The 15,229-nt window shown below is 38.8% G+C and overlaps 1 protein-coding gene and 1 long non-coding RNA gene across 4 annotated transcripts in view; one reads left to right on the top strand and one right to left on the bottom strand.

Moving 5' to 3' along the window:
* Nucleotides 1-15,056, bottom strand: part of LOC124303066 (uncharacterized) — a 43,649-nt gene extending 28,593 nt beyond the window's left edge. The window contains exons 1-3 of one of the 2 annotated variants that reach the window (XM_046759825.1): nt 14,756-15,056; nt 14,557-14,648; nt 14,161-14,204 (exon numbers count right to left, since the gene is read on the bottom strand). In XM_046759825.1, the coding sequence (XP_046615781.1) occupies nt 14,161-14,204; nt 14,557-14,648; nt 14,756-14,799 (180 nt within the window). In that variant the 5' untranslated portion in view covers nt 14,800-15,056. Of the gene's footprint in view, nt 1-14,160; nt 14,649-14,755 lie in introns of those variants that run through there. The other variant, XR_006907821.1, reaches the window with a different exon arrangement.
* LOC124303074 (uncharacterized) lies at nt 6,957-13,304 on the top strand. 2 transcript variants are annotated; one of them, XR_006907826.1, is made up of 4 exons: nt 6,957-7,029; nt 10,099-10,359; nt 10,582-10,772; nt 11,302-13,304. It is a non-coding gene; the product is annotated as an uncharacterized LOC124303074 (long non-coding RNA). The 2 variants fall into 2 exon arrangements; XR_006907825.1 differs by having other exon boundaries at nt 10,582-13,304.
* Nucleotides 15,057-15,229: the final 173 nt, after the last annotated feature.

Raw genomic sequence — 15,229 nt, 5'->3', positions numbered from 1 at the left:
ACTTCAAAGTCTTTTTTCCGTCTCTCTTTATCAACTCATCCGATAAAACGTTAACCCGCAGACATTGAAATACGGCAGAAAACAATTGCCTATGGGTTTTCGATCGGCATCGCGAACTCAACAATCCGATCGGAATGTAATTTCAATTCACCTATAGCGACGAGATTGAAGTTGATCCATCACGCATGGTGATGGTGTGAAACCGCACAGGCATAAAATATAATCGAATCGTCGAAGAAAACCGATTCCAACATCGAATCTTCGTCGTCATCACCACTGTCATCATCGTCGAATTATAGAGCGTATATACTAGCTGCTGATAGAGAATGGTGAAAAGAGAAAAAAAGTCACGGACGGTCCAATCATCGGAGATTTTGCGGATGCTGTGTGTAAGCGTTTCACGTAAAGTACATGTACACTGATTGGAACAGCGGACAAAGAACGAAATTGCATTATACAGAGACGCGCAGGAACACGAGATGCTTTGTTTGTCAACAAATCACCGATCACCCCGATTCAATGTCACTCCGACTTGATCCACATGGCGATGACGGGTCGGTCGAACCTGTTACGTTACGACCCAAAGGGGGCGAAAGAAAGATAGATGAAAAGAAAAAGGAGGAGCAGAGCAATTGAAAACGGTAGTCACGGCCCGAAAGATGTGCAGCAGAAGCAGTGCCCGAGGTTTTAATGAGGCATCGGAGGTGATCGAGTAACTGTTAGAGCATCGGAGGCCGACGGGTCGTGAATACAAATTGGAGCCGAGCTTTGCGATTTCCTCTCGTCCCTCTCCTTTCGTCGTTCTTTACAACCAAAACAAACGCACACACCGCACGCCTTTAATTCCCCTTTTTTTAGGTATTACAGATCATATTTTCCTTTCATCCGCGAGTGCAACACAACTTTGATCCACGCTGCATAATCACACAAGATGCATGGAAGAAAAAAGCAAGCACAAAACTTTTCCTTCGACTTGGAGGGTGTGTCGTACTTGAAATTCTTGGCCTGGCACTGATATTGTTACGCAGTGAAATAGAGCGGTAGCTAGTAAAGAAAAAGTAGCCGGTGGCGCATCAGGAGAGGAAGTGCAGCAGGAGCTGAACGAGTACCGGATGGGTATAATGTGTAACCAGTACCGCATTCACGAATGGCAAGGCAAGGCGCGACGGTCGCAGCACAGTGCAAAAGCGAGTGCATCGTACGGTCTGCTGTTGTTTACGATACGCCTCGGGTTCAAAGTCCGGTCATTGCAACGGCCCTCGCGTTGGGCGACACAACCTCCGGCTCCACCTCCGACACTCTCTTCATTTTTTAGCAGCGGAAATACAGCCAGTCGCAATGATCATCACGACGATAAACGATGACGATACAACAATATTGATCGTGGTGGCGATATTTCTCAGTACAAAGAAAGTAAGAAGCTACGGTATTCCAATATTATCTCACGTTGTTTTCGGACATTTTCCCCCCACCCCCAACATCGCGCAGTTTTTTACCCCCCTCCCAACGTGATGTGATTCACTTATATGATTGAAAATTTGTTAATAATGTCACGGATAATGTTAATTCTTCGATCAAAAAACAAACAAATATGCATACTACGGGTGTAAACCCCCCCCCCCCCCCATTGGAATGGTTTCCAATGATAATTCACAATGGACGATCGATATTCTAAGAAAATAGTATGTGCAGCGATGTTCATTAATGCTTTGGGCTTCCGGCTAACTTGTTTTACTTATAACGACCCTGGAAGAATAGAGTATGAAGATCCGTATGAATTGCTTACGCAAGCACGGAATCACCGGAGATCGAGAAGAGATGCCGATGCTGACTGGCTGGCTACGGCGACGACGACTGTCGATTGGTGGTGATTTCCATTGGCAAAAATCATGCGAATGCGCGGACCTAGCCTAACCGGGTTTTAGTTGAGTCGGATTAGACTCGGCGTACAGTCCGCATACACATACATCCGTACACGTGGAGGTATGTATATATATGTATATACAGGGTGGACCGAAAAAGAAAAAAACGGATCGAATTAAAACGTGAATAAGAACCGAACGCGTCAACCGATTTGCAGAAACTGTTTTTTGCTCGAAACTAGATGAACAAATCTTTCGTTTCGCGTTTGAAAAACCGTAACATCTTCACTCGTTGCTCAGATACACGCCGTTGAATATTGGGTTTTCAAAAAGTTGCTGGAAGGATGAAAAAAATTAATATTACATAATGGTCAACTTAATTTTTATCTTAAATTGTGATTCGATGTTTCATCCTGGCATTTTAACAATTCTCCTTTGTCTCTTTCCACGTGACGCAAAACGTTTCTCGTTATATTAGGGTCAAAACGCACGCTTTGTGATTGAAATTCTGGACGTTAACGACATTATGAAGAGACATCACTGTCAAAAAAGTCAGCTGTAAATGATGCCGAGAACTTAACCAAAATTAATTTAGCTAACTGTTAAGCAGAGTTCAATGTCGATCCGATCAGGAACGACTAACCAGGCAGATGAATCGAACATTTTCGAGATTTTTTGAGACGGCGTTAAGGCTGACTTTTTTAATATTCGCAAATTACCTAGAGCATGAAAATTGCAGTCGCGAAGAATAATTATTCACTGATCCGTGGAAGTTGAAGTCGCATATCCTGTTCTTATCCTAGCGAAGGAGAGTTTTATTATTCGAAAATTTCAAATAATAAAAAATAACAAGAAAAGAGGATAAAACTCATTGTTAATTGAGTTGAACCAAAATAAATCAGTCTTCAAATCGTAATTTAACATGGCAATTAGGTTGAACATTCTTTAATATTGATTTTTTTTTTCTCCACACAGCGACTTTTTTAGAACCTGTTATTCCATAGCATGTATACATCTCAGAAAGAAATAAAGATTTTCCAGACTTTCAAGCACGAAACGAAATGTTCGTTCTTCTAATTTAGCGCAGAATTTTTTTTTTAATCAGTAGACGTGTTCGGATTTTATTCACGTTTTAATTTAGACCCGTTTTTTTTTTTGGCCCACCCTGTACACCTGCGTACATGCATATAGGTCACGGTGACGGGCCGGACGATAGCCCAAGATATTTTAGTTTAACCGAGAACCACAGAGATATACATTCATATACGTATCTATAGGTATAAGTATGTCATATAATCGCGTCATACGCGGTTTGGATCCGAGGGTCTTGTGGTGCAGTTAAAGCACACACGCAGTGTGTGTGTAACATGTATAATATTTGATAAAAATCTCTTTTTCTCTCTCGTTCCGACAATGAGATCACCGCACGTGATGTATTTTGTACATGGGATACACATGTCTCTGTAACGTATTATGTGCATGTTGTAAGAGGAACGATAAGATATTGCAATAATACGTATTTTATTTATAACGTATCATTATGCTGCGGGTTATTTTATTCAGAATTTTTCTTCTCTCATTTCTCGTTTTTGCTGTACAAAAAAGGAGTTTCTTCGTTATTTCTTCGTTGTATATTTACATGGTTTTTTTTATCACGTTTTAGCAAGCAACATGTGACGGAGCCACTCTCTGCGGATCGTACGGTAACTTTGCCATTTACACACAACTATTATACATACACATATGTATGTACAGTTATAAATTATTGGATTCGTGTAGCAATAAATTTTGCTATCTATATATGTATGTATATAATTCACACTGTCTCGGACGGTGTTTTGCATTATTTTCTTCGATTCCTCGCTACAAAGAATGAGATGCTTTTCGATCAACACTCTGCATGACTATCAAGTTTCACAGTAATGATAAATTCGTGAATTTTTTCGTCAAATTGTGGTAATAAGAAACTTACAATCTCCTCTTTTCCGTAATATTTATCGCGAAATTCGTAACTTTCGAGAAATTTGAAAACGGACCTGGTCGAAACCTAACGCAGTCTCTGTCCAACTGACCTAACCCAACGTAACCGAGTATAAAAGTTGCCTGACTTGGCCGAGTCGCGGTAGCCGGTAAAAGGTGAATACGCGGTTAGGATGCGTATATGTGTAATATATTCCAATACAGAATTGAAAACGGCAGAAGGATTCCACAACTCGCAGGAACTGAAAAATAACCCAGGCAAGGATCATATATCATAGAGTGTATGATGCTACGCATTGCACACTTCCACGTTGCTGCATAGAGTGCATAAAATATATATATTATATATATATATTAGAGTGTTTCAAAAAAACCGACTATTTTTTTTTTTTCGAAGAACATTGAAAAATCTTCCAAGCGTCCCTCAAAAATGACCTCGGTAAAATATGAGCTCTTAATATTGATATTTAGAGGTGGCGATTCTCAATTTTCTATTTCTCATTTAAATAACATGGGAAAAATTTTTTTTAAAATGTAGCATTTTATTGCTCGAAGACGAATCAGTGTGAAGTTATAAAAAAAACATATTCTTGTAGGAAATTTTACGCTCTACAAAAAAGATCTGGATAAAGATTCGCGTAAGGTAAGTCGTTTCGGAGTATCAGGCCTCAAACATCGAACCGTATGAAATAATGATGTTATTAATTTATAAATGCTACAAAACTGACTCATATCGTTGTTTAATAAAATTTATTAATTAACATTTCATTGGAAGTCTATATTTTTAATTTTAAAATCAATAATATTGTTTATTTAAGTGATATGTTATATGTTTATAACATATGTGTATACATATGTATACGTCTATATCTTCCCAACGAGAGTTGCCCAGCAGAATAGTAAGCACCTATGGTCGAAGAAGAAGAAGAAGAAGAAGAAGAAGAAGAAGAGAATGGGAAGAGGCGCAGTTGTACTACTTGGCTGTACAAGGGTCAAAGTCCGGTCATCGGTCGAGTAAAGTCAAGTCCAGTCCAGTCCAGTCAAGTCAAGTCAAGTCGAGTCGAGTTTGAAAGGTAGAAATCTTTCCACTCTTTGTCTTTCTCTTCCTCTGTCCCTGACTTTGGAGCACCGAGTTAGCGCCTCGCACACTTCACGTCCGCAACACTGCAACGGTGTACTGAATGAATTCGAAAGTATTCACCTACACGCTATCTTGCCCAATTTGAGGGGTTGCCCTGGTGGATTTCGATGTTGACGTATATGCCCCGAATATCGAAGCTTAGGGGGACTTGGCTGATCTAAATTCATACCTATTTTTTGGAATTTCTTTTAAAGAAAATAACACCACTTAGAGCAATATCAGTTTGAGGGCATTATTATTTACAGTTTCAAGAACATGCTAGAATTTTTTTATTAAAATTAATAACGAAATGGCGGTATAGCGCATATAAGTAGCGAACGACTATGTTTTCAATCTGGTGGCGTAGAGTCCTCGGTCAATTTTTATCCGACCAACTTGAAATTTCGACACAATCTGTAAGACTTGTTCATCGATTCAAACTGGTGGCTAGATTTGTGTGTTTCAGTCGCATCATTTTTTTCATAAAAATTTTTTCAACAATTTTCCCATCGAAAAATGAAATTTTTTCATCATAATCGGATATATTTGAAAATTTTTTTTTTAACAATGGGCTACGAGCCTCAGCTCGAAAAAATGTCTTCATTTTATTATTAAATTCAATGAAAAAATTCTAATATCTCCTTAGAACTATAAATAATAAAGTTCTAAAACTCAAATTGCCCCAAGTGTTTTCACTTTCTTAAATAAAAAAAAATCCTAAAAATCGGGATGATTTCAGACATTCTAAGCTGTAATCCCCCCCCCCCCCGCCGCCGCCTTAGCAGCCCCATTCTATACTCAATTCTGAACAAACACACTCCAACACATTTTCATTTGACGCAGAAATAAAGAAATGGCAGGGATTCTACGAAATTGCAATAATAAATTAGTAGAATTCATGCCATTTCTTTATTTTCACGTCAAATGAAAATGTATTGGAATGTATTTGTTCAGAATTGCGTATAGAATGGAACTGTTGATCTCTTTTTCACGTTTGAGATACGTGGACTTGTATATTTTCAGATATATACGACAACGTCGAAATCGACCAGAGCATCCCCCTAGTAGATATAATGAAACTGGGAGAATTATCGTGTGCATACGGTATAGTATGGAGAAGATGAAACCCGGTTTATCCACAGCTTATAAGCCTATCAGAAGAAGAGAAGGGCGCGTATTATACCTACGTGTGTAATGTACAACATTGAGCCGGAACTCGGGCAAAAAGAAAGCGTCGCGTACGTACGAGGAGGAAAAACTTGGTGACTGAGTGCCGTCTCAGTGCAGCAGCAGCAGCAGCAACGTCATCTCACAAAGAAGAGGGAGATGAAAGGAGAAACAGCCGGGTTACGTTTAAGGTAACTTTTCGCGTGATTTTTCGCAACGGTGACTTTTTCCTACGGCCTCCTCCTTTTCTCATCTATTCTTTATTTTCGTGTCTTCTTTCGTCACAAAAATGGCAAAGAAGAGATGTCAACAATCGAGAGAAGGATCAGAGGAAAAAAAAAATAATTATAATAGCTCATACAGGCCAGAGAACATGTACAACATACCATGAGAATATGGGTACATTATACCGTACGCATTGCCGAACGAAGAAAAAATGAAAAAGGAATGAAAGACCGTTGACCAGTTCTGCGTTGAGAATTATAATTTGTAACGTTTTAACATTACAGCCTGCAGCAGCCTGAAGCTCCGCGGAGAATAGCGAATACAAAATTACTACGGCAACGGGTATATAATTAGATAATTCGTTATAATAACACTACGCATTTACGTATATGTACACATTATATATGTATACATACCGATCATGCGAAGAAATAAATTTCTCGCCTATGTACCGCCATGTTTTATTAAATAAATTATACACGACTTGCAGACAACCTGTTGTACGTATGTACATTATTATTGTTTTTATTTCCTTTTATTTTTATTTTCTCAACGTCAGGCCTACAGGTTACGAATGTATGTAACGTCCAGTCCAGTCGAGTCATGATTCGGACTTGGTTTTGTGTACCTGGGAATAATGCCGCACGGAGGAGGAAACGGGATTCAAGAACCAGGGTAAGCTTACAATATTCGTCATACTATTTTCGAGAAGACGAACAGTTGGCTATAATCACGGTCGATGGAGAATAGTCCGTAAGGTTCGTCCAGAACTTTTAACTTTTTCGAAATATCAAAAAGAGCCAAACGACACACCAAAACAAGCGCGTAGCAATGAACGACGCGTATAAACACCATGTTCAATCATTTTCTCAGTAAGCTATAATTAATGATACATGTATGATTCATTATTTATCGTACAACTAATTTTCTCCGACTTCCCTGACCGTTCCCCAACAATTCCCTAACTAATTGTAAGATGACAAAAGAAAAAAAACAAAAAGGAAAATGCCGGCTTTGCCCTAAAAATTTTCCGACTTAATTCGTTCCTGAACAATGAAAACAACTATTAAATTTCGATACTTCCCTAACCGTCTCCAAACAAACATACGGTCCCTTAATTTTTTCCCTTCAGAAGAAAAAACTATCCCGACCATTCCCTGACTATTTCACGAACAACTGCGTAAGATAAATCTTAAAAAAAAATATTCCTTCATTAATTTTCTACTCTTAATTTGCTACTCACCCCCTTCGTTATTTCGTCTAATTATCTACCTATTTAGTTATTATCTGTTGATCCACTCTTCATTTCACTTACATACTTATTCAGTTTACTCTTCGCCTGCGCTTTTGTTTACAGTCCACGTTGGCCAACATTGCCAGGGGCATAATAAATCATTATCCGTCTGTTTATCTATCTATCAATCTCACTTTTCTATTCTCTTATCTTCTCGCCCGCGAGAAAGAGCGGTTTCACGGAATCCATTGTTTATTGGAACCACTCGGCGACAGCGGAAAGAAGTATTCCACGAGCGTCGAGAGCATCAGCATCAGTATCGCATGCATCGCGTGAGTGACGTACACTCGGACGGTCGGTCGTTCGAGGAGACGATGCGACTCTCCTCTCTCTCTCTCTCTCTCTCTCTCTCTCTCTCTCTCTCTCTCTCTCTCTCTCTCTCTATTTCTCGGAGAGGAGCAAGCAGAGCCTCCTCCCGTAAAATTCTTCTCCTACCGCTACTTCGTGAGCGAGAGAGGAAGAGATCGCAAAGGAACAGCAACAGCAACAGCAACAGCGAGCCCTGCGTCGTGTGTGTTACTGTATATACCGCGGGATGCGCGCTGCGATGATGCTATAGAGGTCGTTCAACTTTCGATTGAAACGCTAGGTTATTTTTCCCCCTCCTCCCCCTCGCGCCAACCCCCTTTCCACTCGCGGCCAACTACTAGATCCTCTCCGATGTATACAATATCCTATGCAACTTTTCTTCTTCACATATCAATACGTATTATTATTATTATTATTATTATTATCATTATTATTATATGCGAAATTTATAAAAAGAATTTTGAATCTGCCATCTCGAGGTATATAAAATTGAAAATTCTATCACAATTTTATTTATTATACCTGCTGTATATTATTGCGTATTCAGAGAATTAGAGAAACGAAAAGAGAATCGAGAACACAATTGATATGAATTATTGTTTAGATTGTGTAGTTGTACGGGGAATTTTCTTTGTCTCGTTGTCAATTTTCTAAAACTTGCGTGGGTCTGGCTGGAGGCGGTTCTTCTCTCGGTATACAGGAGAACAGCATGGGTCTAGTGACTCGCTCTTCGAGTCGTTCGTTTATTACTTTTACAGCAGCGGCGGCGGCGGCGGCAAGCAAGCAGCATCCATCCGCCATATTGCCGCGTCGCTGCAGCCGCGGGCAAATAGAAAAGAGAGAGAGGGAGAGAGAATGGGAGCTGAGGTCTAGGAGTGCATTGTCTGTTCGACACCCGGGTTCGCGGTATGCTTGGATATGAAAATAAATGTAGCTGCTGTTGCACAGCACGTAACTCGGGATCAGTGGGAAATATAATGTATGTGGTACGTAGCCGCGGATGTACGATTTTATCACGCGAAATATAAGATTTCTTAGACAAAAAATAATACCCTCGATGTTATAAATTTTACAAAAATTTTTTATTCGGAGAAATACCCTCACTTCATATGCGGATCAGAAGCAAAAAATAAACAAATAAAATAAGAATATATTAGAACAATTCGAATTTCATTATATTCTCTGCAGATGTTGTACGATCACGCAACAATGTTGTTGTTATTATTATTATGGTTGTTGTTGTTGTTGTTGTTGTTGTTGTTGTTTGATTTTTTTTTTTTTTTTGTTTAAATATAATTTAAACCAAAGGAAGTGAAAATAAGCAATGAATTTGCTATACTAGATAATTCTAATTTTCTGTTTACGTAAATCGACAACAATTCCTATTTCAACCGTATCGTGTATAGGTGTATGATCGATATGAGTATAATATAAGAAGCTGCGAGTATGATATGTATACACACTATACCCGGTATAAATTCAGGGAAAAATAAGTCGAACCTCGCGACTCGGGTAGTGTAACACACACACACGCACGCACGCACGCACGCACGCATTAGTACGCGCGGGTTGGAAACTTGTGCATACCTGGAAAGAAGCAAAGCAGGCAGCGATTAGATTACGGAGACGACGCGGAGCGGCGGCGTTCAGCCGTTTTATTATAAGTTTGGCTTGAATAAAATAACCTGCAGGCAGGCGGCGTAATCGGCTTATACCATCATCCGCTTCTCCACTACAGCTATACGAATACAATCACAAATCACCACTCGCCTCCTGCGCCGAATACGTGTATCATTCCAATATATGTAGGTACATGTATACGCGTTACATCAACCATCGATGTTTGTTGTTAATCCTTTGGTAATACCACCAGACCGAGAATCTGTCGAGTTTAAGTCCCGGGATAATCAGTCGTAATATACCTGCCTGGGATGAAAAGAAAAAAAATTACCAATTTTTTTTCCTTCTCATATCAAATTAGAAAGTTTCAAGGTGTGATCGGAGATAGAAATTAAGATAAAGAAGAAAATTCACTGCAGACATCCTTATACTATAAGTACTGTGGAATTTTTAATTCTACAATTTGTAAAAAGAATTATACATTCAAAATGGTTTTCAAGATATATTTTTCTCCTTTTCAGAATCAGTAAGATACGATAAATTTCGTTTTCTCTGTTGAGAAAACGCGCATTCCCATAAAGAGTAATAGGGAGAGATAGAGAGAATAAAGACAACGAAAAGAGCGAAAAAAGCCTCAAAAAACAATATCACACCGACCTTACATCTATGAATAAGAAGGAAAGAGGAGAGAGAGAGAGAGAGAGAGAGAGCATCGCATCCTGCGCATCCTCTTTAATCCAATTCAGCACGATGCGTGAATCCATGAATATATAAATAAATAGGTATAGTATATTTTATATATATATATATATATACATACACGCACCCGGAGCTTATATCACTGGCCTAGTTAAATAGGTAAAGGTCATCAGCCCATAGAAAACATGTATAGGATGTGCGTAATACGATGCTACGCTGCAGTTGCAGCGGAGCGTCATTTACACACCACACATATATGTATATATACGTATATAGATGTATAGAATTGTATACGATGTGTATAGGAACCCGAAGTATCCGTAAGTTATCACATGTGTAAGTACAGTATTGGAGAGAGAGAGAGAGATGGTCCATGTTGGCCATGTTCGAACGATGACGTCACCATTGAAGAAAACTTGTACCCTATAATGCCGATGCCTACATATACACACGCGCACGGAGCAGGCTGAGAGCTATTACAGAATTCTTCGAGGAGGTAAGCCCTATACTTAAAGTATATAGAGCCCGCGCCCATTGCTGAGAAACCAAAAAGCCATCATCATATTTCTCTCGTTACTTTGGGGAGGAGTTTTGTTCACTTTTTTGTTTTATAATCTATTCTTGTACATATTATTCGTCGCGAATTTTTATCTTCCAGATATTGTAGGTAATAATATAGTTATTGGTTGATTTTAGAGTCTTCGTAACAAGGAAGAAAAACCAAAAAAAAAGGCAAAACAATTTTTTTTTTTAAACTAAAGGACTAGGCTTATACAGCGAGTCATTTTGTATTCTCTGTATAATTTTTCACCTCTCTATCTGGTGCATTTTTCGTGTGCGATGGAAATTTTTGACACCAGGATCAAGTGTAGAAAACGAAAAAGAGGAAAAGAAATTATTAAACTTTCTACTTTTATTGTGCTAGTGCAAAAAAAAAACAAAAACAAAAAACTGCAAAATTATTGTGCTGATATAAGTATGTTGACATACGCGGTCATTCATGAAAATGGGGGTTTCCGACGAAGAAAAGGAAGCAGAAGAAGAAGGAGAAGAAAAACAAGAAGAATAAGATGAAGGAGGAACGCTCAATGAGTAATCAGGAAGCTTGCGAAACGAGTTCGGGATTGTAAAATTCAGAAACGTGCTTCACTGCTGTAGGAGAAGAACTGCAACAAGAGAAAAGAGAAAAGAAAAAAGAGAACCCGATGACGCCAATCGAGATTAATGATCGGATAAGACCCGGCGCACTATGGAATAATGGAAGTGCGGATGATCGTGCAGCTCGAAGGTGATAGAAATAATAGATTGTCAACAAACGGCGCAACGAAAGGGAAAAAATGAAATAAAGAAACGAGCAAACTGAAAATGAAGAGAGAAAATAAGTAGAACAACATCCGGGGCAAATATCCCGAACCGCGACGACAACGATTTAAAGAAGACGAAGAAGCGGCGCCACGATCAGGAGTTTAGGCTACCGAGTAGCGTACTTGAATCGAGGCAAAGAGGAAATCGAGAGAAGAAACGAGGAACGCGTGACTAGCTGCATATCACGTGGTGAAAGATTAGATCAGGATTTCAGGTTCGTCGTTATTTGCTCGTTTCGTAATTTGCAGCGGTTTATATTCACAAAATAGAAAAAGAATAAATGTCGGCTTCTTCAAGCTAGCTATTTCTTTTTTTTTCTCATTTCTTACTCCTATATTATACGATACGATGAGATGTAAAAATAACTTATGTAAAATTTTCGGGCGAATTTTATTTTCTAGGTCTATAAAATTTACGCCTGATTTTTATTTGTAATAGATGTTTTTGTTCTTTCATTCAATTGATGCTAATCACATTGTTATAGTTAAGTTACAGCTGTGATTGTTAGGTTGCCAAGTTTCAGGCGTGTATCGCATACACTTATACTTGTAACGATAAATTGAGAGAATTTCTCCTTACATGTGGATCAAACACTCGTGTAATATCGTACAGAAACCATATGTACATATGTAATAATTCCTAATCGATTTCTCCGAATAATTAATCAAATTCTAATTTCTGCTTCCCGTCTCCTGGTATTATATAACTTTTTATTTATATTATATAAATACTAAAAAACGAAGCTCGAGCCTCTCATGTCGCACAATATATACATCAAGCATTGAAAGACGGAAGCTACTGGACACGAGTGCGTTTAATAATTTCTGTAACACAGGATCAGAATCGGGACGAGAAAGGAGCGCGAGGTACTCGAATAAGAAGAAGAAGCTATAGAAGGAGGATAAATATCCGAAACTAGTTTCGTCGGTAATTTATACAATAGAAGATTAACGATGGTATACCTATGTATATGTATACATATTACGTATAGTAATATAAGGCAGGCGATGGCCGTCTTAGAAGATTACACCTTACGGTCAAGAAGACGAGGAGACGAGGAGAAGAGAGGAGAGGAAAACTGGACCGCGCCGAAGGCAAGGAGGAGCTGATCCTCGACTCGCCGGGGATCTTATTTACTGCCTGGGCAATAACCGTGTTTCTCGTGTCGGCACAACGGCTCTGCTTCTGCTTCTGAGCTGCTGCAGGGTGGATGCGGAACGACTACCGGGCTACGCGAGCTGCGGTACAGCCGCGGACAAAAATCATATGGGAAGAAGACGCACGTAAGCTTCGTACGATATACGTATACCTAGGCTAAAAAATGAGATTGAAGTTGGTCAAGATAACGTGACACAATGTATTTTCAGGAAAAACAGTTGTTCTCTATTGTTAGGATATGAAATTTAATAAACCGTAATTAAACAAAACAAATCTCGGAATCTATAAACTTAACATCTTAAAAGCCATTGTCAAATTTCTAATTAATGATTTTTTTGTAATATTTCGTTACTTTAACGTTATTTAACTTCAATCCCGTAGTGAAAACGGAGAATCGAAACTGCGCGAAAGTCGAGTTGCTATTTGCACTTACAGATTTAGTGACTCGCGATTACAAAAGATTTTTATGATTTCACGTAATTTTAGGAAACAATTTCAACACTCCTTTTAGATGATTTTAATTCTCACGATGTTGTCAGTAATTTCGAGCAATTTCTACGATTTCTAGTCGAATTCTAAGTAATTCATGATTGGGTTTTGATAGATGAAGGATGAAGTTGGTAATGTTATCATAACGACGATGGATGTATAGGAATATTGTATATATTTTCGGTTAATCGTAATGAAGCGAAATATATTCATATTTTCCAAACTTAACTCTTTCAAAGATATTCTCACATTGCAAAACAGTAATTTTCTTCGCATTCCTTCGTTGCGTTTATAACGATACTAATTTCAACAGTCGTAGACTTCAAGCAATTATCAGCGGTTTCAAGTGATTTTAAGGGAAATTTTACATTAAAATCGACCTGGTATTAGGCAGGAAATTTATAAATAAATTCAATGAATTTCTTATTCGAAGTCCCCAACCTGACTGCTGGTCGATATATCGAGCAGTCCCGATGTTAAAAGGTTAAGAGAAGTATAACAGTAATGATACAAAATCGTAAGAAAATACAAATCAAATCAATGTTAGTGTAATTAATTGGATTACTTACATTTGGAGATCCGGCGACCGTTTTTCTCGTCGCACATGAAATAGGCTTTGAGATACAAATCGGCTATTTTTTACGGTGAAAATCACGCACAACACCCAATGCACAAACAAACACAGTACGCACGAAGGCAAGGAGAAAAGACGCGGATTAGAAGTATCGGAACGCTTTGTTCCTGATGAATTCTCGAAGCTAAACTAAGATCCGACAGTTATTTTGTAAACAAACTTGGAAGCATGGAATAATCGACCCTTGGAAATAACGCGAAAACAATAACAACGTTGATAATCGTCAACGTGCACTTACCGGAGCTAACGATTGATTCTTCCGATTCGAACTCTGCATCCCGACTGAAAAATAGCAACGAAAAAATTGAAGAACGCGTAGAAAACAATCGACGATCGATCACTTTTAGGCGGGATAAATTTATTTGTCACTCTTTTGTTTATCACCGCTTTGACTTTCGGTTCTCATTTTAATCGCTAGTGGCGCTCTCGTCAAACTCCCTAGTAACTCCCCAGGCCTCTGTAATGACGTCACGACGATACATGCCCTTCTGTCTCTTTTCCACCGCAGCTAATACGGATTTTAGAACGTTTTTCGTTATCTCGAATTATGATTTACAATTTTCACCATACTGCGGGAACAGGGATGAAAGACTGCGTGATTTCTACTCGTGTTGAAGTTCCGAATTAGACTGACCAGCTAATAGAATGCTAACGCTGTCTCTGTTCAACTTGGGTCCTAGTACTCGCACGTCGTTCCACCCGCGAATGCCTTCGAACGCCTGTAAACTTCCCGAACGTCAACAACAGACGAATAATAAACACTTGTCGGGTTAGGTGTGCAAGCCTGGCACCAATATCTGTACAAACTATCCATAGTAGTGCTAATTTTATACCTTCGATGTTCAATATCGCTTGAATTCTCCCAATTCTTCAACATTTATTTATAGTACTCGGAAACCAACTAATCTGTAGTATCTCCACGCAGCCTGATGTACGACGATTTGCGTTGAAAAACTCATTCTGGAAGGTCATTCGCTACTGAAAAATCGCAGACACGAAGTAGGATGCTCTGCCTCTACGTATTTACACACCAGACGTAAACTTGAGCGTTCATATCTTATTTTTAGAAAAAAAATCTTGATATATGTGAACGCCTCGACGGCTTGGTGAGAACGGGATAGATGGAAAAGGCGCCATCTGATCGGAGTTCGACTACAACTGCGGTAGTCTTCGGAGCTTCGTCTTTGGATCTTCACTTTTTTTCACGTAACGTCGCTAGTCAAACGAAGGTCGAATTCCAAGCGAATTTAATCTAATACGTTTGTACAAAACAGAGATCGATATAGAATGAAATCTTGCGGTAATAA

This window comes from Neodiprion virginianus, chromosome 4 (assembly GCF_021901495.1).
Source record: "Neodiprion virginianus isolate iyNeoVirg1 chromosome 4, iyNeoVirg1.1, whole genome shotgun sequence".
NCBI classification, from domain to species: Eukaryota; Metazoa; Arthropoda; class Insecta; order Hymenoptera; family Diprionidae; genus Neodiprion; species Neodiprion virginianus.
The sequence above is the reverse complement of the archived record's forward strand: the minus strand, read 5'-3'. Positions and strand labels throughout refer to the sequence as shown.